The 23327-nt window shown below is 46.9% G+C and overlaps 1 protein-coding gene and 2 long non-coding RNA genes across 4 annotated transcripts in view; 2 read left to right on the forward strand and 1 right to left on the reverse strand.

Annotated features, from left to right (window-relative positions):
* Nucleotides 1-22: 22 nt before the first annotated feature.
* Nucleotides 23-14241, reverse strand: LOC128399313 (uncharacterized). 2 transcript variants are annotated; one of them, XR_008327207.1, is made up of 5 exons: nt 14111-14241; nt 8883-8949; nt 5942-6083; nt 2788-2981; nt 23-534 (listed from the first exon to the last, which is right to left on the reverse strand). It is a non-coding gene; the product is annotated as an uncharacterized LOC128399313 (long non-coding RNA). The 2 variants fall into 2 exon arrangements; XR_008327206.1 differs by lacking the exon at nt 2788-2981 and having other exon boundaries at nt 14111-14223.
* A 30-nt stretch (nt 14242-14271) lies between these two features.
* The window catches only part of CD37 (CD37 molecule), a 28046-nt gene continuing 18990 nt past the window's right edge, over nt 14272-23327 (forward strand). Inside the window, exon 1 of the mRNA XM_053360617.1 lies at nt 14272-14446. Coding sequence (XP_053216592.1) covers nt 14378-14446 — 69 coding nt within the window. The 5' untranslated portion in view covers nt 14272-14377. The remainder of the gene's footprint in view (nt 14447-23327) is intronic.
* Nucleotides 14442-16580, forward strand: LOC128399314 (uncharacterized). Its single transcript, XR_008327208.1, has 2 exons — nt 14442-14530; nt 16322-16580. It is a non-coding gene; the product is annotated as an uncharacterized LOC128399314 (long non-coding RNA).

The following is a 23327-nucleotide window of genomic DNA, read 5'->3' on the forward strand; positions in this document are numbered from 1 at the left end:
ACAGATGTCGCACCCCAAAAAGACTCTTCTCCTACAACTAGCACAGGCTCACGTGCACCATGGGACCAGGGAAACGGAAAGTGAACTGCTAAAAGTGTATACACTCCTTGCACATTAGCAAACCTCTCTCACAGATGTGGGCATTCGTGTGTGTCAATTACCCTTAGCACACAGAACTTCGGCCCTCACACTGTTGTGCAGTCGCAGGTGCACATGCCTACAAAATTCTCTATGGGACTGATGCACTGAAACACGAACTAAGCTCACACACATCACTCGATCAGTTCATGCACGAACATACGGACAACCCACTCATACAAAGAGGGGTTCTCACTTTGCCCGTGCGTCGTCTGTGCCTACCCTCAATCACAGCCAATTAAAAGAGTTTGGACGCTATATGCATACAAAGATTCACACATGTGAAGGTGGGTGGAGACAGTGTCCCGTAGGCTCCGTGAATTGCATATGCTACGAGATGCGCACACAGGCACACACGCTTGCCGACTCCTCTCCAAAGCAAAAAAGGATTCCAGCCTAGAAAGAGAAGAATCAGAGAAAGGAGTGAGTGTAAGGCCAAAGGTAAGATGCCCAGTTGGAGGGTCAGTTAGGATTCCCCAAACCAGCCTTCTTCCACCTGGGAACTACAACTCCCATCATTCCTGTCATTTGGTTATGCTGGCTGGGAACAGTAGGAGTTGTAGTCCAAAAGAGACTCCAAGGAGACTCCAAACCATGGGTTGGGATCCAAAGCTAGTGTTGCACCAAGCAGAACCACCAAAATTAATGGGCACAACTGATTCAGGTTCATTCACTTCAATGGGCCTACTCTGAGCAGAATTTCGGTCAATATAAGCGCATTGCATTGTGTATTGACTTTTAATTACTTTGTGTCTGGAAAATGAGTAGGAAATGTAACAAACTGAAATGGCAAAATGGACAGAGATTTTGCCTGCTCCTGTGCTGTCAATTCCTCTGGCCTGTTCCCCAGAAGCTCTAATAAGAAGTATTTATTACCATGAAATAGGAGTCAGAGCTCTTTGGAGCCAAGAATATCCCAGCACAAAGTGCCTTTCAAACACTTGTTTGGACATCTTCTTACCACTCCTGTCAGGGGATTAAAGTTTCGTCAAACTGTGTATCCTTCTAGGCCTGGAATTATTCAAATTGGCATAAATGCATTTCATTTAGATGCCTTGCAATTTATTTATTTTTCGGCGCCATCTGAAACTTTGCTTGTTTTCCCCCTCTGAATAAACAGGATGGGTATTTGTGGCTGGGGAAAAAATGTTTCTCAAGAAATAAGGATGGAAGTGAACAAGAAAATACAGTTCTCTAGAAGTTGGGGGTGGGAGTGGGCGGCAGCTTCGGGGAGCTCCTGGGGCAGCTGTGCTGAATTGAGACATCCTTCCCCTGCCTTAGCTAGACCACTAGAATCTATCTTCACCCAGATCCTCTTGGTTTTCTACAGATTATAGAAGTTAGCTGCTGTCAAAATCATTTCAGCAGTTTTCGGTAGCCATGAAAGACCTGAAACTCTAAAAACAAGAATAGAGTTCCCAATGTCTGGATCTCATATTAGCCATAGAGCCACATTTTCTCTACTCAAGCACAAATCATACTAATGTCTGGATTTCTTGCCTCTGAGCATCTGGTATTTTACAGCAAGTGTGAAGGACCTCAGGCTTTGGGGTCTAATGTGCCTGTCCAGGCCTTTCTGTCTGGCAGTTGAAACTTCCACAAGGCTCTGCTTCTTATCCTATCCTGACTGTTTTTGTCTGGCTGGAATGAGTCCTTGACAGGTAGATAGATATAGATATATATAGATGTGTGTGTGTGTGTGTGTGTGTGTGTGTGTGTGTGTGTGTGTGTGTTACATACAATTGCTTTAACTGTTTTTAGTTAAACTAAGGTCAAATTCACACTACACATTTAAAGCGCTATGATACCACTTTACATGGCCACAACTTCCCCCAAATATTCCTGGGAGCTGTTATTTGTTCAGGGTGCTGGGAGTTGCTAGGAGATCTGTAATCCCCTCACAGAGCTACAGTTCCCAGAGTGGTTGAACTATTAATCTCTCTTCACAGGAAATGTCTTGGAATTGTAATTCTGTGAGGGGAACAGGGTCTCCTACCTAACAACAGCACCCTTGGCAAACCACACCTCCCAGGATTTTTCGAGGGAAGCCATGACTGTTTAAAGTGGCATCACAGTGCTTTAAATTTACAGTGTGGATGCGGTCTGTTTTGGCCAGGGGCAAAAGTGGGCGGTGCAACAAATGTAAATTTTGCCGTTGCACAGTAGGTTAGCTTCTACACAGACTCACACACCCCTCTCTATCCTCCATCCGGACGTATAAGAGACCTTATCAGAATTCAGGGGCACATTCCACCCATGGAAAAACGTGCAAGGAGGGCTCTCTTGTCCTGCTGCCGCCCAGGTCTCTGGTCTCTCATCTTTGGGTTAGAGAATTCAGAACAAACAGCCTCGGGCCACAATCTCTGCAAAAGTGGTTGCAACTGCAAAATTTGCAACAAATAATCTCCTCCCCGCCCTTCTTTCTGCGTATTCAGATACCCTCTCAAATTTGCCTGCACCGTGTCCCTGCACGAGGCGAGTGTGGGAGGGCCATGCCAACTTCAGCAGGCGAGCAGGAGGCAATGCCAATGGTCATCATGCCTGGCTTTGCGTAAGCGGTGAACTTTTGTCCGCTGCCCCCCCCCTTTTTCCAGCGCCAATGCCAACCGCTCATTATTTCCCACAATGAGGACTGGAGGCTGGACTAACCTTCACAGACGTAGTGGTGGCCAAGGTCAGATATGAAAGGAAGGAATGTGTGCCAGCTCACGGAGTGGGGGCAGGGAGAGAAAGGGTTCAGGAAAGGGGCAGCGTTGGCACAGGACAGCTCCTGCCTGCCTATCGGGCAGTGCCAGCCGTCTCCCTGCAAAGGCTCCCAGGCATGGTTCGGCAGAGCTAATTGCCTGAAATTAAGGGAAATGTTTATATCTCTAGGTCTGCAGACTATGCATGTCATGAAGGCAGTTGCCTTACATACAAGACTTTGCATGTTTGCAGTTCCTTCGTTGCGAAAGATTTTCCACATGACTTCCTATTTACAAAGCTCCCAGAGGACGCTTGGGCTGCATTCACACCTGAATTTAAAGAGCATTTATGGCACGGTGACTTTCTCCAAAGCATCCTGGAGACGGTAGTTTGTTAAGGGTGCTGGGGAGGTTTAGCTTTTTGAAAGTTAAACTACAGTTCTCAGCGTTCTTTGGAGCAAGCCATGTATGGTGTGTATGCAGCCTTACTTGCCTCTATGGCATATGCTAGCATGCGCGATGCTAATGGTGGCTCTTCCCACACCAGGATCGCCACGCTTGTGTATGAAAAGAGTCCTCAGCGCTAGTTTTTCTTTATTAGCTGTAGTTCAGCTCAGGGAGGGAATGGAAGTCAATGGAAGAGCCTTGGCTTTGCAGGTGAAAGGTCTTGGTTTGAAAACTGCTGGAAAAGGGCACTGATAGCGATAAATGGAACCTGGTTAGTTTTGCTATGATGATTATTGGCTTGTGATAAAATGGAGGCAGGCTTTTTTGTGGGTGGCACTGGTGTTGCAAAAAGTGAACCCTGCTGAAATATGGGAGGCCCCATCCGTATTGTCATTCTGCCAGCTTCTGAAGATGCATCTGTTTAGTCAAGCATTTTCCTGGCCTCTTGATTTGAGTCTCCTACTCTGATGGTTGTTTTAACTGTTGCAACTATTGTGCTGTTTCAGTGGGCTTGCTTATTATATATTTAGGTTATGGATATTGTAATGTTGTTGTTTTTACTATGTATTTGAATCACTGGTAGCTACTTTCTTCTTATTTTGCTGTTGGCTTTTGTTTCTGAACTGCCTTGATATTTCATCTTGAAATGAAAGGCGGTATATAAATAATCATCAACCCTGGCATCTCCACTTAAAAAGGGATAAGCTTGCAGATGATGGGAAAGGCCTCTTTCTGCCTGAGACCTTTGAGAACTGCTGCCAGACAGAGAAGACAATATTGGGCTAGATAGGCAAATTCACCTTCCATTCAGAAAACAGAATTGCTGCTGAATGAGAAGTCTATTATGCATAGATGGAGAGATGGGGGATGGAACGCAGAAACCTCTGGTTAGTGTGTGGTTGGGAATACAATGTTGGTATCTGTCTGTCTTGAGAGACAATGGAGTGTGCCTCCAGTGGTGAAGTCAAATTGCTGTGTTAGAAGCACCTAAGTGGCCTCCCCTGAGCGCAAGCCTGGGTAGTTTGTGTGGCGATCCTGGGCTGCCCAGTGACAAGACTTCTCTATCGGCCTCCCTGATGTGCTCCAAAGGAAAGGAAAGCAATACATTTGGCACTAACTTGGCTGCAGGAGTTTCCAGAAGTTAGGCGTATGAAGCACCATCTAACCGTCTTAGGAATTCCACTCTGGATTTGTGTAGGGTTTACTCCTGAGCCTTCTCTTCTCCCAAATATATCCCACAAGGCAGCAGAGGTTTAGGATGAGAGTTTTCCTTCTCCTAGATGGGCTACCTTCCCAGGCTGATAAAGCCCAGCTGCCCCTCATTTCTCTCTACAGCACATGAGGAAATCACCTTCTTGACCATTGGAATACAGCCTACTGTACAAATGTGAGAGTTACCCCCATTGCTCTACACATGGTTGTCTTTAGCCAAAGTTGCCACCGTTTGAAGGACAGGCCATTCAGAAGGATACGCATGAAGGAAAGCAGCCCTTGATTGGGAACAGTTTCCCCACCTTTGTTATACATGAGCAGGCTATGATTATAGTACTAAAATACAATGGTGCCCCGCAAGACGAACGCCTCGCAAGACGAAAAACCCACTAGACGAAAGGGTTTTCCGTTTTGGAGGTGCTTCGCAAAACGAATTTCCCTATGGGCTTCCTTCGCAAGACGAAAGCCCATAGGGAAATCTCCAGGACAGCGGGGAAGCGCAGCGCGTCTTCCCCACTATCCTTGGACCTCCTCCGAAGGCTGGCGGTGGGGCGGAGAGACCTCCTCCCGCCGCCAGCCTCCGGAAGGCTGCTCCGAAGGCTGGCGGTGGGGCGGAGAGACCTCCTCCCGCCGCCAGCCTTCAGAAGGCTGCTCCGAAGGCTGGCAGCGGGAGGAGGTCTTTCCGCCCCACCGGCAGCCTTCGGATGGCTGCTCCGAAGGCTGGCGGTGGGGCAGAGAGACCTCCTCCTGCCGCCAGCCTTCGGAAGGCTCCTCCGAAGGCTGGCGGTGCGGCGGAGAGACCTTTTCCCCGCGCCAGCCTTCAGATGGCTGTCCTGAAGACTTGCGGTGGGAGGAGGGTTTTCCTTCCCACCGCCAACATTCAGAATGCTGTTCTGAATGTTGGCGGTGGGGAGGAAAAACCCTCCTCCCACCGCAAGCCCCGGGAACAGAGGAGAAGCGCTGCGCGCCTTTCCCCTCTGTTCCCGTACCTGTCCTGAAGGCTTGCGGTGGGGAGAAAAGCCCTTCTCCGCACCGCCAGCCTGGCAAGCGGTCTCCATAGGAACACATTAATTGATTTTCAATGCATTCCTATGGGAAACCGTGCTTCGCAAGACGAAAAACTCGCAAGAAGAAAAAACTTGCGGAACGAATTAATTTCGTCTTGCGAGGCACCACTGTATATGTATACTGGACGTATCCAAAGGTACTCTTTTTATTTTTTCCACTTATTCCGCAACCGAGTCCAAGCACTGGAAAAGACAAGGGATCACAGCACATGCTGTGCACAGAGATCTCAGGTTCCACCCTCAGCATCTCCAGTTGAAACACTCTCTACTGACAGGGCTGAAGAAAGGTTTTTCCTTTGTCTGAGATCTTGGCTAGGTGGACCCAATGGTCTGAATCCACTTGAGAAGCTTCATATATGATAACAAATACAGAGGATGGCTAAGTATACTCACATGCAGCGGAGGTATCTTATGTGCTCATCTAAGCATGCAACAGGGGGGAAAACAGTTTACAGCAGCATGCCCACTCTCATTTTCTGTCCTCCCAGTCCTTGGCTTCTTAAGTTCACAAATTATATCTCCTTGGTGTAGCAATCTGTGAAGGTAGACGAACAGCCATAACTGGGTTGTCCATTCAGACATCACTCCAAATCATAGTTAAGCACAAAACACGGTTCGTAAATACATTTTAAGGTGCAGTTTCCAGTTCTATTTTCCCAGTCAATCCAATCGTAAATCCTAGTTTTTCAATTCGAACGGAGCAAACCATAGTTAAAATTTCCTAACTACAATTTGGCAGGATGTCTGAATTGAGACACTGCATTTAATTAGATGTGGGAATGCCTAACTTCTACTCTTGTGTGGCTTCTGTGTTGCTGCTTATCAGATTCCAGCTTTGTTTCCCAAATATATACAATTTCAGCAACAAGGTTTTGCTACTTTTTCAGTCTCGTCTTAAGGCTAGAGAAGAATATCAAATGATAGATAAACTCAATTATGTCTGACAACACAAGATGTTTTATATCACTTAACTGCGATGTAGAAATAGCTACACCTGTGAACTCACTGAATCCAACAAAGTCCCCACAAACACACATTTAATTCTGTAGCATAAATAAAACACATGTAGCTGCATAACAGATTCTCTGAGGCAACTGTGCAGAAGGGGCTGCTGTTAAAAAGCTGCCACTGCACGTACTGAATTGTGCAATGCTTGCAAGTGGCGAACTGTGTGTGGTTTGCCTCAAGGTTTGTTGTTTCACAAAATGGAGTGAGGAAAGATGCTGCGTCCTTGCCATACATTTAAAGAACTTTCCAAGCCCCAAAAGGGCCCTGGGAACTGTAGTTTGCTAAGGGTGCTCAGAACCGTAGCTGTTTGAAGCTACAGTACGCAGCCAAAAGCAGAAAACTAGCACATGGGATGGGGGTGCGGGAGTTCGTAATCCGTTTCCCATGTGTCATTTTCCCACTAAAAAACAACACACAAAGCTTTTTTTGGAGCGGGGATGCCCTGCAAGGAAAAATACGTACACACGCACACAGCACAATGTTTCTGCTTTAGTTTGCAGCCTCCACAGCTGCATTTTGTCAAAAGTTGGAGATAAGCTATGCAGGACTGAGAACGACATGTAGCTCAAGCCTCGCACCTTGCCAGGATCTTGCTTTGTCTGGTGATCTATGTTTAAACAACTGGGCATGGCCCTGGGCTCTTTGTGAGCATGTGTGCTGTGGAACAACACAGCCCTCCTGAGAAGGAAAACTCGAAGAAGCCTCAAGCAAGCACTGAACTTGTTCAATCGGCCAATGCCTTCTTACGCAAAAAAGGTTCTTCCAGTTTACATGACCAAAAGCTTGCTGTTAACGTCATTGGAGGTTTAAAGGAATCTAACTGAACTGAGGTTCTGCCGTTTCTAACTGCATTATAAGACCTGTAACTTGTGGCTGAGCTTGCTTTTCCCTCCTCCCTCCTTTTCTTTTTTCCTTGTGTGTCACATCTGCTTTGGTTATAAGCCCAAGGGCATGGAACGCCTTACTATTAGCGCTGAGGAGGAGCAGATGGCCTAGCAAGCCTGTGCTAGCTACTCCTCTTCCCGTCACACTCACTTATTTGCATTCCCTCCACCTCTAGGCTAGAGGAAGAGGAAGAGGCAAATAAGCAGGAATGTTGAAGAGCAGGGATAGGGAACTTATGGACCTCCAGGGTATTGTTGGACTACAAATTCCATCATCCCTAAACATTGGCCCTGCTGGCTGGAGCTGAGGGAAGCTGGAGTCGAACAAGGGCTGCAGATCCGTCTGTCCCTCCCCATCTCTGCTGAACAAAAAGAACAGCAGCAGGAGGAGGGTCCCTGGTCTTCAGTAGGCCTCAGACCAGATCATGGACCTCAACAGGGGCCTGAAGGGATCAACCCCTGGTTCCAGCCCTGTAGAAGACTGAGCTGCATGGTCTTGAATCAAATCAGCGATGAGAGACCCCAGCTGCATGTGAGGGGAGGGAAAGGGGCCACTACCACTGATTGTGCAAAAATGTGCACAAAAACCACCGAGAACACCGTATTTATTATTATATTTGTTAGTTGCTTTTCTCACAAAGTGACCCAAAGCAACTTACATTAAAACCAAATAAAGAACTCCCAATAAAAATCTAAAATCTAAAAGCGCAGCTGAACAGATAAAACAGATCAGGACTTGCTGTTCTCACCCAACTAAAAGAGGCCACAATTAAGGGCCAAAAACTTGTGTAAAGAAAAAGGTATTCACCTGGTGCCCAAAAACAGATAAGGGTGGCGCTAGGCATGTCTCCCTGGGTAGAGCAGTCCACAAGTTGGGGGGTCACCACTGAAAAGGTCTGATCCAATTAACTTGGTAACATACCCTTTTGGTTTAAATGTATTATGAAAATCCTACAATAAGGAGACAGTTGTACTGTAACATGACTGAAAAGCATGACTTTTACTGAGTAAAAAAAACCCCAGGGTCCTTCTCCTTATGGGTTGTGTTTGGCAAAGTCATTGGGCAAGAAACCAGACTTCTGCTCAAGCAACAGAACTTCTCCTTCCGTCTCCCTGCAACTCCTTAAATCTGCTTTGGGGTTCCCGCGAACCCTCTGGGGGTGCATAGGAGAGGGAGGAGAAGGAAGAGGGGAAGTTCAGTTGCAGGAGCAGCCTATCGTTGTGCAATGACTTCAGCGGATTCCTCCCCCTGCCAATATTTCACAATCTACTGAGAGCTGAGGATGGAGCAAGACACAAGCATCAGACCCCACTATCTCTGAATGCAGGCTGCCACCAAAATAGCTACAAGGCGAAGGTACAATCAGTACCTGCTCTTATCACGTTTAATTCCTCCCATTATGTTTAATTCCTTCTTTCTGTCCGGAGAGAAATGTCCTTACCTTGTTTGTTGCCTTGGAAGTCACAGTTTAGGGCTCAGGACTGTCTGCCACAGCACTGGGTTCGCTCCTTTACAGAAGAGCAAAAACACAGGCAAACATGAGGAGCTGGTCTCCCCAAGACGCTCAGCGAAGGCACGAGGAGGGAGCAGGATAGCACCCACCAGCCTCACCCCACAACATTGACGTATGCACCACAAAATCACATGAGAAAACTCTCCAAGTTACACAAGACCTTACTTTATGGGTCTTTAAAACAAATGTGCTAACTACCATCTTTTGACCCACAGGTCATAAAACCAATAGCATCACCTGTTTACCTGAGGCAACCTTGCGACAAGTATTGGTGATCCCAGCAGCTAGTAGTCAGGTTTTACAGATCTAAACTCAGGTCATTGAAACAAAGTTATGTGGGCAATAGGTTAACTCTCAGCAGGTTTTTTTTTAATTATTGCTTTGTGGGTTTTAGTCATGTAATCTCATTTGTACACCACTTTGAGAATTCTTTTCGATCAAATCGTTTACTTTTTTCCTAAATAAAATAAGTAAATTTTGCAGCGGAATGCAACAGATCTAGAGTAACGACAGCCAGCATGGTGTTGGATTGGAAAGGCGGGCTAGGACTGAGGAGAACCAGGTTCAAATTCCCCACTGGGCCATGAAGAGGCTCACTCTCTCACTCTTTCTGAGCCTCAGCTACTTCACAGGGCTGTTGTGAGGAAAGAAGGTGATGGTGGTGGTGGGATCCATTTGGGGGTGCCAAATTTTGGCCTCGCATAGGGCGCCGTATTACAAAAGATTGCCAAAGCATGCCGCTGGATGCAGTACCCTGAGATGCCTTGAGGAAGGATAAATATGCAAGGTCCTTGAAGGGTGGAATAAGAATGTAATAAATAAAAACAAATAAATATCTAATATTTGGGGCATCACTCTTATATCTTAAAGGACGGGAAGGATATACAAACAGATCAACGAAACATAGAACAGGATAAATTCTCGGAGGCGGGAAATAAATGCGGCCCTCCAGACGTCTCTCTCTGGCCCTGCAGACTCTTCCCAGGCTACACCCCCTTCCCAAACACACTCTCTCTCTTGTGCAGAAACAAGCCTACTGCACAAGGGCAAACGTTGATATCAATTGCCCCGCCCACTTTTGCCTCTAGCCCCGCCCACCTTGGAATGTGGCCCCTGGGACATTGCTCAGAAGGAAATGTGGCCCTCAGGCTGAAAACTATTCCTCACTCCCTGCCCTGAGGACGAGTTATTTTAGCACTCAGAACTGCCAGCCTTCACAGGAGGCTGACTGAAAGAGGCATGCTCAGAGGTGCGCAGGAGCCTTTAATTAAGGGACTAATTCAATTTGCACCACAGCAGGAGCTGCCTCTGTTTACATGAGGGCGACCCAGCACACACACATACACACAAGAGAGTTTGAAATTTGAAAGAAACCTACCATGGCTCACTTGCATCTTTCTTCCTCTATTCCTGTCCCAGCAGGAAGCCTGCCCTATTTAAAGTCCCAGAGACAGGTCCCACCCCCTCTGCCCCCCCTCACTCCCCAGTTAAGCATCATGTTACAAAGTGACCTACAAGCCTAGGCACACAAGCCCCAGTCCCCACTTTAGAAGCAGCCCGGCTTACGCTTCTCCTTAAAAAGCAAGCGGCAGAAATATATGATCAAACCAAACGTCCCACCGTCTCAGGTTAGGGGGCCACGTGGTATCAAGACATCTCTCTCCCCAGAACCACCACACTTTAATAGCTCCTTGAGCTGATCCGCTTCTCGTTCAGTCTAGTTTCTTAAAACTCTGTCACAAGCAAGTGAGGGCTACAGCCCAAGGCCTCACACAAGTAGCCCCCCCTCCCCAATTCAGCTCTGCAAAAAGAGGTACAGGATCAGGCTAGGTGCTGTGCAGGAGTTAAGTTTGCCGAATGAAAGGCAAGCACTTTACAATGCAGTTCAGCAGCACCACTGCAAGGAAACTACCAGTTTAACTCAACTTTACAGGGTTGCGGTGTGTAGCTACGTGCCTCATTTTATCCTCTCGTTATCAAATTAGAAGATACACAGTCGCCCAGTTTGGATGATCATTCCAGGCTTCATAAACCAGAATCTTGAGCCAAAGGTGGCAGAAAATAGGAGAGAAGGGAGGAACACTTGGCTCACACTCTCAGCTTCAGAAACCATGGTTTGCGAAACCTTAGATAATTGTCTGAACCAGGCCATCGGCTCAGTTCGGAATCCCTTGCAGATGACCGCAATGCCTGGAGGCAAACGGTCAGGTCTGTGTATCCACAGCAGTGACCTTAGGAGAAACAACCGCTGGGAGGAGCACAGAGAAGAAATGACATGGTGCATCTGCAGTAGCACAACTGGGTGGCTTCTCCTGCCCCAGCTGTAACAAAACATGTATCTCCTGCATTGGTCTCTACGGCCGCGACAGGCGCTGCAGCCTTCCAGCAGCTTGACCTCCCCACCATAGGTCTCACTGTCTCCCGAGACAGATGGATGCCAGGAAGAAGAATCCTGCATACACACATAATGGAAGTGATTGATTCAGCTAAATATAGGAGTCCCCTTGAAAACCAATTATACCTTAGAACTCCATATGACTTCTGCTCAGGGGCAGCTTCTAACGGCACCCACATCTATGGGAAATCAGAACACACACACCCTCCAGCCAAGGGGCCTCTGGGCCAAATTCTCTCCAGTGCCAGGGAAAGCTCTTTCCCATCTTCTCATTCCCATCCTGGGCACGGCACACCTTCCACTCCCTGGGGACTGTAGCTTCTCCACCCTTAACCCCAAACCACACATGCGGCTGTGTGGTGCATTGTGGGAAGGCCGTCCCTGCTCTCATACGTATGCAAGAACACACGGAGCCAAGAGTCAAGAGCCAAACTTAGACACAACTTAAACCCACCCTTCTTCAAAACCATTTGGGGAGCGGGGAGTGACAAGGACCCATAGTGTACCCATCTCCCCCTATGGCTAAGGGCTGTGGCTCCCCCTATGGCTAAGGGCTGTGACAGAGCACATGCTTTCACCTCAAAAAAGGCCCCAGGTTCTGTCCATGGCACCTCAGATAGGGCTGGGAGAGACCCCTGCCTGAAACCCCCAGCCACTTCATGTAGGCAACACTGAGCTGCTCCTTAGCGGCCTGACTCATGGTAAGTCAGATTCATATTTTCCATATGGGGGAATTTCCATCGGAGAAATACAATAACACACACGCTACCTGTGCCTAAGACCAAATTGTGCCCCATGCAGCAGCTTTTAACCACATCTAGTTTGCCCCCAGCAACCCAAAAAAAAGACCCCTGACTCACACAACTCCTGAGCACTTATGCTCACCAAATCCCCGGGTACGCACCTGCAAACGCACGACTTCCCTGCCTCACACAAGCCCTATGCCACCCACACCATTCTCTCGCATTATGTGGCAGCGAGCACTGAACCCTAACTGGCCAGAAAGGCAGACACTCTGCACATGCTCAGAAGAACTCATATAGTAATATTCTTAGCATTTCCCCTCGACTAATACTCTATGAGCTGGTTAATGATATACACTTCTAGTCAATTTAGATAGTAACAAGTGACTAAAATTTTTCCTATAGGTAAAAGCAACAGTATTGAGGGAAAACCCCACTACAGTATCATTGTTTTGATTTTTCCAGTTAACTTGTGCATGAGTCATGACAACCATCTCAAAAGAATAAGCACTCCCACCTTGTGGGTGTGAGAGAAGGTGGCAGTTCCTTCCAGTAATTAGCTTGCTACTTGTATTTTTTAATACGTACTTTTATTTTCTTTTTACTGGTGTGTTACATTCCTATCCGGCCTTTCTTCCAAGGCACTCAAGCAGTGCACAGAGCACATCCCCATGTTATCCTTGCCTTGCACAACAGCCCTGCAAAGTTGGTTAGGCCAAGAGAGAGCAAGAGAGCAACTACTACTAGCCCAAGATCGGCCAGTGAGCTTTGTAGCCAACTGGGGATTTGAATCCAGTATTCCCAGTAAGACATTTTCACTACTAATTCACAGCGACTCCTGCGTCAAAAACAGTCAGTTCGTTGTAAAATCCGAATCCTAATTTAATCAGGGATGTGCATGCTTTTTAAAAAAAGCTGATTAATATACTGTATAATGAAGTGGAAACCCTTTACACATTTGCCTGTATATTTATGATTTACTAATTATATTTCTATACCACCTTTATCTTCCAAGGAGCTCAATGTGGTGTAAATGGTTCTCCTCCCCCACACTTCATCCTTACAACATCCCTGGGAGGTAGGTTAGCCTGAGAGCAGAGAGTGGCCCAAGGTCACACAATGTGAAGATTTGAACCCTGGTCTCTCGCAGCTCTCAGAATAACACTCTCAACTGTTAATTTACTGCTGCACTTGGTAAAAGTGATTACAGGCATTGCAGCCCAAATTATTCACAAGTTTTGGGACTGAAGATCAAGGAAGTGTCCCAGGAGCCCGAGATCACATACACACGATGTGTAGAAACATCCCTAATCCTTGTCTCCGTTTACCTTTGGAGCCTAGGGACCTTTTCCGCACCCATGCCTGCTCCTTCTGGCCACATCTACTCAATGCCACTTTCAGCATCGGCGTAGCCAGGATTTTTGTTGGGAGGGCAGAACCTCAGTTAGCTATGTATTTTTATTTATTTTTTATTGATGGGGGCTAGCTGCCCCCCCCCCGCTACACCCATGCCACCTTGCAAACTCCCCGCCCCGCCCCCCGCGCGCAGAATTCTCTATTTGTTTTATTCTATTTATGGCACCGAGCGGCCACTTCTGACAGCTGCGTGACAGGCAGCAGCCCAACAGGTGATGCGCAGCGGTGGGAGGTGGAGGAAGAAGCTCATCAGCGAAGGAATGCTTCGTCTGTTGTTCAGCTGCTATTCCCGCCACATGGGTGCTGGGCGGACCTTCTCCTGCCCACCTTAAGCCGTCTCCCCTCCAAACCGCCGCCACGCTTCTCCACCCCCCTCCCAGAGAAGAGGGGGTCGATTTTCCCCTCGCCCCCACTTCTCTGTCTCGGGGAGTTCCGGATCCGCTCCCATGTCCCCTTCGCCCCCCTTCCCTGTCCTGCCTTCTGGGAAGCCCCCGATGCTTCGCCTTGGGGTTTGCTCTCCCTAACCCAATTCATTCCGTCCCCAATCTCGCCTCCTTGCAAGCGGGAGGGTCCCCTTCCTCGCCGCTCCTGCCCAGACCTACCAGCACCTCGGGGTGCGATCCGGACGCGTCCGTTCCGTCGTGACACCTGGAGAACAGGCGAGGGAGCTCGGAGCCTTGCAAGCGTGGCCACGTTGCATCAGCCAAGCTCCCCCCGCGTCCAGAGGCGGGCAAAAAAAGGCTTCCGACCCCGCCCAGCGCCTCGGCACCGCCTCTCGTGTACTGCCGCTTTCGAAACCGCGCTCTTCTCGCAGTGGAGGCCGCGAAAGATGGAAGATCTCTCCCCGCAACCCCGCGCCTCTTTCACACATGCACGCACACACGTGTCACGCGGCAACGGCTGAGGAAGCAGCACATGCCGTACGACGTTCATATTGGGTAATGTTTGGGCATAAGAACACCCGCAGGAGGAAGGGGCACTCCGTGACGTCCAGGGAGTGGACTACAATTCCTATCATGCCGGTAGGGCCTGATGGGAGTCCTGTAACATTTGTATACGTGCCGTGCCTCCCTTTTTCTCCGGTAAAGGAAGAGGAAACGGCAAGAAAGAAGGGGGAATCAGGATAAAAGGGCGGAGGTGGGTGGGGAGGAAGACAGGAAGGGAGAAAACATGAAAGAAAAGAGAAGTAAATTGATGTGCTGCAAAGAATGGCAGAATAAGAAAGATATGTGCACGCGCATATATGCTGGTTTTTACGTGCACACACGGTTATGAAGATTGAAAGGAAAAGATTTCCCTTTATTTTCATCCTTTCTCATCTGTTTCTTTCAAAGGAGCAGCGTGGCTCCTTAGAAAACTCTTGTAAGTTCGGTTGCACTAACTTTGTTCACGCTGCACAGATGTGTCCAGCTGATGATTCATTGTTTTGACATTCTGCCCTTCCTCCGATTAGGAGCACGTGACAGCTAGCGGTATTAAAAAACAACAGAACACACAGTAATAAAAACATACTTCAAAATCTTAATCAACTTCAGCAGCAGCAAAGGCTATCATACCAGCCCTGAAAAAAACAAACTATTTTCCATTTGAACCAAGAGCAGTCAATAGAAGTGTAGGTATTCTGTTTCTACTATGGAGGGCCGTCAAATAATGAGGGAGTTCCACAGGTGGTGTGGTGGTGGGGGCACCACGGAGAATGAGCTGCTTTGTGTAAATGTCCTCTTAGATGCTGGATGTTGTCTCCTGGATGGGACAAGAAGTAGGACTTCCTCTACCCTAAACAAAGCTCCTAGGGTTCCAGGTCATTTAGGGCTTTATATGCAGGTCCCTGCTCCTGCCAACCTAGCAGTTCGAAAGCACGTCAAAGTGCAAGTAGATAAATAGGTACCGCTCCGGTGGGAAGATAAACGGCATTTCTGTGCGCTGCTCTGGTTCGCCAGAAGCGGCTTAGTCATGCTGGCCACATGACCCGGAAGCTGTACACCGGCTCCCTCGGCCAATAAAGCAAGATGAGCTCCGCAACCCCAGAGTCGGTCACGACTGGATCTAATGGTCAGGGGTCCCTCTACCTTTATGCTAACAGCAAAACCTTGAATTATTAGTTCACTAGCAGATAGTGCAGAGCTTTAAGTGAAATGATCCATACTTGCTGCTCCAGACCACCTTCCAGAGTTGCCCACATATGTTAATGTTACACTGCTCTAGGATTTCTTGATTCAAAATCACGTTGAGTTGTATCCAAACATATCCAGAAACTTGAGATTAATTTCCAGAAAGCTGCTTCTTCATCCCGGGAACCATCATGCAAAATTGGGTTACTGTATCTTAAGAGTTGTCCAAATGCATAGGAAACAGACAAAACATCTTTTTCCAAAAATTATTTATTTATATCATATTTTATCTATTTATTACACAGTATATTTTTTCATTACAGTTATATTCCACCTTTCTTCCAAGGAGCTCAAGGTGGAATGCATGATTCCTCTTTTCCCATTTTATCTCCCTGTGTCGTAGGGGAGTCGGTAGCCATATATGTTTGTTTCTTTTTTTCTGTGAATATAATGTAATAACTGCATTTCTTTAAAATTAAAAAGAAAAAGGACGGCGGATGCCAAATCCAGTTATTAATATCCCACATAATGAAACAGATAAGAAATGAGCGAGTTCCTTGTGGGCATTAAGCTCCGTACAGGTTGAACAGGTTTCTACACAAAGGTATTCCAAGCCAGGTATTTAAGGCTATCTGTAGTGGGAATGTGGCTGGACTTGCTGGTTAACTCTTTTTTTTTTTTTTTTTGGAAATATTTTATTAGTTTTCCAAAAATAGCAAAAATAAAACAACAGCAATACAAATTCAAAACCAAACAGAAGAAATTGACTTCCCCCTAGTCCCTTCCTTGGTTCCATTATTTATCAGCATTCCACATGTCCGTTGTAAATTTAAAAACCATTAAAATTACTTATTGTTCATTCATAATAAAATTACAAGTAGTCCTTGAACCTTGCTAATGTATTAACTTGTGTACATTGCTTCTGTATATATGCAATAAAGTCCTTCCAATCTTCTTTAAATTCATTGTCGTCTCTTCCTCTTAGTTTCATTGTCAATTTTGCCATTTCAGCATATTCCATTAATTTAACTTGCCAATCTTCTTTGCCTGGGGCACCTTCTTCTTCCCAATGTTGTGCTAGTAGTATTTGTGCGGCTGTAGTTGCATACATAAATAAATTCTTTTGTAATCTTGGTAGGTCCACTCATGTAATACCTATTAGGAAAGCTTCTGTTTTTTTAAACAAAGGTTATTTTAAACACCTTCATTTCATTATAAATCATTTCCCAATAATTCTTTTACAATCCCACCACATGTGAAAAAATGTCCCTTCTGTTGTTTTACATTTTCAGCACTTTCTTTCTTTAGCTTTGTTCATTTTTGCTAATTTGACTGGAGTTAGATACCACGTATACAGTGGTACCTTGCAAGACGAAATTAATTCGTTCCGCGAGCTTTTTCTTCTTGCGAGTTTTTTGTCTTGCGAAGCACGGTTTCCCATAGGAATGCATTGAAAATCAATTAATGCGTTCCTATGGAAACCGCTTGCCGGGCTGGCGGTGCGGAGAAGGGCTTTTCTCCCCACTGCAAGCCTTCAGGACAGGTCCGGGAACAGAGGGGAAGGCGCGCTGCGCTTCTCCTCTGTTCCCGGAGCTTGCGGGGCTTGCGGTGAGGAGAAGGGCTTTCCTCCCCACCGCCAACATTCAGAATGCTGTTCTGAATGTTGGCGGTGGGAAGGAAAACCCTCCTCCCACCGCAAGTCTTCAGGACAGGTCCGGGAACAGAGGGGAAGGTGTGCAGCGCTTCTCCACTGTTCCCGGGGCTTGCGGTGGGAGGAGGGTTTTTCCTCCCCACCGCCAACATTCAGAACAGCATTCTGAATGTTGGCGGTGGGAAGGAAAACCCTCCTCCCACCGCAAGTCTTCAGGACAGGTCCGGGAACAGAGGGGAAGGCGCGTTGCACTTCTCCTCTGTCCCCGGACCTGGTCCACCGCCAGCCTTCAGAACAGCCGTCCGAAGGCTGGCGCGGGGAGAAGGGCTCTCCGCCCCACCGCCAGCCTTCGGAGCAGCCTTCCGAAGGCTGGCGGCGGGAGGAGGTCTCTCCGCCCCACCGCCAGTCTTTGGAGCAGCCTTCCGAAGGCTGGCGGCGGGAGGAGGTCTCTCCGCCCCACCGCCAGCCTTCGGAGGAGGTCCGAGGACAGTGGGGAAGACGCGCTGCGCTTCCCCGCTGTCCCCGGAGATTTCCCTATGGGCTTTCGTCTTGCGAAGGAAGCCCATAGGGAAATTCGTCTGGCGAAGCACCTCGAAAAATGGAAAACTCTTCTTGCGAGTTTTCCGTCTTGCAAGGCATTCGTCTTGCGAGGTACCACTGTACATCATTTTCATATAACTTTCTTTAATCGCCACACATGCTGTAAATTTTATCTCACTCTTCCATAGTTTTTCCCATTCCTCCATCTGGATATTGTGTCCCACATCCTGTGCCCCTGCCTTGCTGGTTAACTCAGTTGGTTAGAGCATGGTGCTGATAATGCCACCGTCACAGGTATGATCCAGGTATGGGTGCATGTTTCTGCATTGCAGGGGGTTGGACTAGATGGCCCATGGGGTCCCTTCCAACTCTATGATTCTAACATTGCAACCTGTAGTTTAGGCTGGCTAGTTTACGCTTGGCAGGGATTAAAATTTAGCCCATGAGGCCATGCCACACAAACCACAGACACAATTAAAATGCATCTTGTACCTTTGAACACAATGTTGGTAAGCTGGGAACCATAATAAGCAGTAGGCACTAGGGCCAATTTATGGACTGGGCATTCTGGCAAGCTAATGTTGGTTGGAGATATATGTATAATGTATTTGTTATTTATATAGAATGCTTTTAAAACATGTAGCAAACTTCTGTTCTTTCCGTTTCTTAAAAAACTTGGTATAATAAAGCCGTGCGGTTTCACTACCAATAAGGTAAAAACAGTTTCGCTATCAATAAGCTTGATGTGAAGCCAATACGTCCTTTGCAGCTGCCTGGCAACCAGAACAAAACATTCGTGTTTGTTTGTGCGAGAGGGATTCCCCTTACAGAGGGGGCAAGAAGCAGGTTAGGTCTAGCAGATAAGCAACCTGGACTCTGCTACCCACTTTGAAACTACATTCGCAAATGTTCCCATGCATGTGAAGAAGAACAAATATTGTAACACTGCGAGCCTGGATTTTGGCAAAGAAGAATGTTGCTTTCAAAATCCTGTGGGTTTCTGGAGTCTGTGGGATAGGACTGTGCTTCTAAAAGGCAGCTCTGTCCTAAGGAACAATTACAGAGAAGCCAACTCGAAGAAAGCAGCCGCAATGGCAAAGGAGGATTGCAATTGCAGAATTGCAGTTTATGAGACTGAAGGAAAAACATCTCCTTTTCTAAAGCCTCACCTTGTTTCTATTTTTGCTTGTTATGTGGATCCCTAGCCAGGATCCTTTGCATGTGTAAGTATCCCTCCATCCCTGCTTTGTGCGTGGATCAGGGGTGCCGACTTAACTGGGTGCCCAGCAGCAAGCATGCTGTGATGTCATGATGTCATGTTACATTGCACGCTGCAGCAGCGCTTGGAGGCCCCAGAAGTCGTGTCCAGGGCCCCGCGGTAAGGGTGCCAAGCACCCACAACAATTTTTTGTGGGTGCCCGAGCCCCCAGGGCCCCCTGGAGTTGGTGCCGGTGGTGTGGATTAGGATTAGGGCCAGCCCTTTACCTTTAAAAAGCATGTTCCAATCACATCCCTCGAAGAATTTTGGGCACTGTAGTTTACCCCTCATAGAGTTACCATTCCCAGCCATTAACAAACCATTAACAACCATTAACAAACTACCATGCCCAGAATTCTTTGAGGGAGGGGATGTGTTTAGAATGCGCTTTAAAGGCAGCATAGTGTCCCCTCACAATCTGCGTTGCTCTGTTTTGCTATTTGGGTCAGTTTTGAAGGTGTGATACACTACCTATGTATAGGTTTTAAAAGATTTCCCCTCATTATTCTCTGCCTTCCAATACCTGCCACGTTAACTTCCAGCACCCGGCAACAGAAGCACCTGCTTCTTTAAAATTAAAAATATTATTTGCTTACAGGTGGGTGAGAGTGTGGCTTTGTTTTTGCTTGGTGCTGTCTCCTTTTGTGTTATCCCCTTCCTCATGACCATGTGAGTAAATACTCTTTCAATTCTTACCACCACCTCAAGGATCCATGCTTCAGAGCCAGGGTTTGGACCACAGCAGTGTCTTAAAGCATAGGATCTTACAACTTAGCTGGTAAATGCAGCTGTGTTTGTGATAACATGGTTGTTTTCTGTGGCTGGTGGGTGAAAAACAGGTGGATCCATGATGCAGGAGCCTGACTTTGCATCACAAAGCTCTGGATACTTGATCTTCATGTGGGATAACACAGGATTAAGATAATAAGGCAATGGTAAAATCTCTCCTCAATAAACACTCCCTGGTTTCAGGGTATGAGCTCATGAGAGATCTGAGGATCAGACACAGAGGCCTAGAAGGCCACAGGCAACCTGAGATTCCCCACTCGTCTTAGTGTAATACTTTAAATGAAAATACACCTGTCAGTGTGTAGAGATGGGCTCATTGGTCCCAGGAGGTGGGGGACAACAATCTGTCTGAAGTACAGTTGACTGTGGCTTTTTTCTGATATGATTTATGTCACATTTTCTAGAACAACTGTTGCTCAGCAGCACTGCTGTATGGGCGACATTTCCAGCTGGAAGGAAGAGGAATACAGATGGATTTACATAATACTTTTTGCCCAAAGATTGTGTAATCAAATGAGACGGTACTTTTATCCTTCTCCAAAATAAATACAGTTTTGATCTTCAAAGTGCTTGCCAGACAGGGGAAAAAAGTAACCATCTCAGGAAAGCCAAAAGGAGCAAAACGAAACAAAACCCGATTGTTTAAGGAACTTAAAACAACAGCTGTGGGGTTAAGCTGCCCAAAACCTCAAAAAGCTGCAGGAAATATAGAGAGAAATGCTATTGTGAAGGGGATCTCAGTTATCTTTGCTGATGAGAGGAGCGGATTCTACTGTGAGCTGAAAGAGGAGGTAAACTAAAATAAAGAGTGGGCTGATCATTACATGGCGATGGGGGGCTCCTCAGATGAGCTGTGTATTGAGCATTCATCCTGATTTGCTTGCACAAAGCTGTCACGGAGGTCAGACTCTGTCAGGTCTTTACTGAGCATTTGTTCTGATTTGTTTGCAGGGAGGTTATACGTCAGCAAACTGCTCACCTCCTGATGCCTACAGGAGGCCCCTTCGACATTCCACACTTTTCAATGCATTTCCCCATCAATTTCTTAACCACAAAAAACTGTTTCTTTTTCAAAGTGATTTTGTTGTGCTAGGGCAACAGAGCGCTTTAAATATGCAAGCTTGAATTTTCTAGTGTGTGCTTGACTTCCTCCTGCAAAACATTGACCGTTTGGAGGTGCCCATGACGATGATAATTTACATAGTGCCATGAGTCATTAGTGTGTCCTGGCATTTTACAGAGTACTAGAGGGCAGGTCCCTCCCTGCCCCAAGGGATTTACAATATATATTTCTTTTAAGCATAGGCGGGGAGAAATGCTAAAAGTGACTGTTTCAATGACATGTACTTAAGCCAGAGTTTCCCAAACGCCTGAGTTCATTGGCCCCTTAATACACTTATAAAGTTGTGTTCACTCTGGAAACTGTAGTTTATCCCCCCAACAGAGCTACAATTCCTTTAACAAACTACAGTTCCCAGGATTCTTCGGGGTAGGTGGAAAATGTGATTTAAATGTGCTTTTGTCATGAGCTGGCTGGTTGACTGTCAGGAAGAAGAGGATCCTGGCAAGGGATGTAGCTGGGACTAGGACATACCAGGGCAAGCAGGGGATGGGGAAGGAAGTACTTACAGGGTGACGGAGGATGGTGAGGGAATGGGGGTCAATGCACAGGAACCAGATCAGCAGGACCCATCACCAGAGCGAGAGGGACCCCTGTCCCCACAAACATGGCAGGCTCTGAGGCGTAGGGAGCAGTGGGAGTGGCACTCTAGGAGGCTGAGGCAGGCAAGGGTCCACAGCCCAGCTCAGAACAGGTGAGGGTCACCTGCTTCATCAAACCCAGATGTTTCAACCAGCATGCAAGGTACAAGGGGAAAGCTGAGGTGAGATGCTGTGTCTGCTCAACTGCCCATGTTGATGAACCTTGGATTGGATTATGCCTGGACCTCTACTGGACTGTGCTTTGGGTTTGACCCTCGACTGTGTATTCTGACTGCTGGACTTCAGACTTGGCTACTTGGATTGACTCTGAACTGCGTTTCCTGGACTTTGTTTGTGTGGATTGACCCTTGGGACTTGGCATACTGACTTGCTGCCAGGTAAGCTAGGGCTTCAGGACAGCTTTGAACGTAGGGTATGTATGCTGCTAAAATTAACTAATTGCACCCACTGATGCTCAGCAGTATCTGCAGAAGAAATGGAAGACCTTTGAAGTGGTTTCCCCCCAATATTTCAGGGTCAGTAGCAAAAGTGTTTCAATACAATGCAAAGAGTAAACCCCACGATGAGCTTGTTAAACTTTAAGGGCCTCTCTGATAAGCTGAAAAGGATTTCCCCCCTTTTCTCCTTCCCTCCCCCACCAAACCAGCTTCCCCATTTTAGTTTTGTTCTGATTGTGTTGACTTTAAGTTCAAAATAGTAATAGCAGTGATGATAATCATGAAAAAATATATATGAGGGGATCAGGAATCTCTTCATTCTCATGTCCCACGTTGCCCGTCCTGATCCATCGATAGCTTGCAACTAGGTAAGACGCAGACATGAACACAGACCCAACCACCTCGGCTCTGACACTACTCAGACAAGCTCTGCCAGTTCCTCAGAGGAGGATCCATTTGGAGCACAAGCAATGGATCTCTCTTTCTCTCCTAGGCCCCATCTGCACTATACTTCTAAAACAAGATCATACCACTTTAAACAGTCATGGCTTCCCTCGAAGAATCCTAGGAACTATACTTTGCGGGTGCTGAGAGCTTCTAGGAGACTTCACAGAGCAGCAGTTTCCAGAGTGGTTTAATAGTCAACCTGTCTTCTCAGGGAACTCTGTGAGGGAAATAGGAGTCTCCTAATGACATCCTGTGCCCTTAACAAACGACAGTTCCTAAGATTCCTTGGGCGAAGCCATGGCTGTTAAAAGTGATACTGCTTTAAATGTATGGTGCGAATGGGCCCCCTCATTCTCAGGGTCAGCCCTTCTGCCAGGTAGAATTAAGCAGACGGTGGTGGCTCCCCAGCTGTTGTCCTGTTGGAGGACAGAATTGTAGCTGCTACGTGGCCTGCCCTGAGACTGCCAAGTTAGCCTGCTGCCCCCATTCAAGTACCAGTCATGTGAAATCTCAATAATGTGGAAATTAACAATTAGGAAAAGGTTGGGGAAATGGAATAAACTGCCATGTGAATGCAGCCCATATTGTTCTGTCATTTGTTGTGCAACACTTAAGACATGGCCTAAGCAGTTCTAAGCCTGAAATGATTCAGCAAAGCTGCTTGTTAACAGACCACAGTTAATTTTCCAGTGAACTTGTTTTTAGCAACGATTAAAGAAATGACATGCATTCTTAACATGCTGCCTAATCCTGTGAGTGCTTACTCAGTAGAGAGTCCCACAGACTACTTGGGAGTGTAGCCTTAATTGATTATTTGTACAACATATTTAATTTCTATGGAAATGGAAAGCAGAAGGAAGTTCC

This window comes from Podarcis raffonei, chromosome 13 (assembly GCF_027172205.1).
Source record: "Podarcis raffonei isolate rPodRaf1 chromosome 13, rPodRaf1.pri, whole genome shotgun sequence".
Lineage (NCBI taxonomy): Eukaryota > Metazoa > Chordata > Lepidosauria > Squamata > Lacertidae > Podarcis > Podarcis raffonei.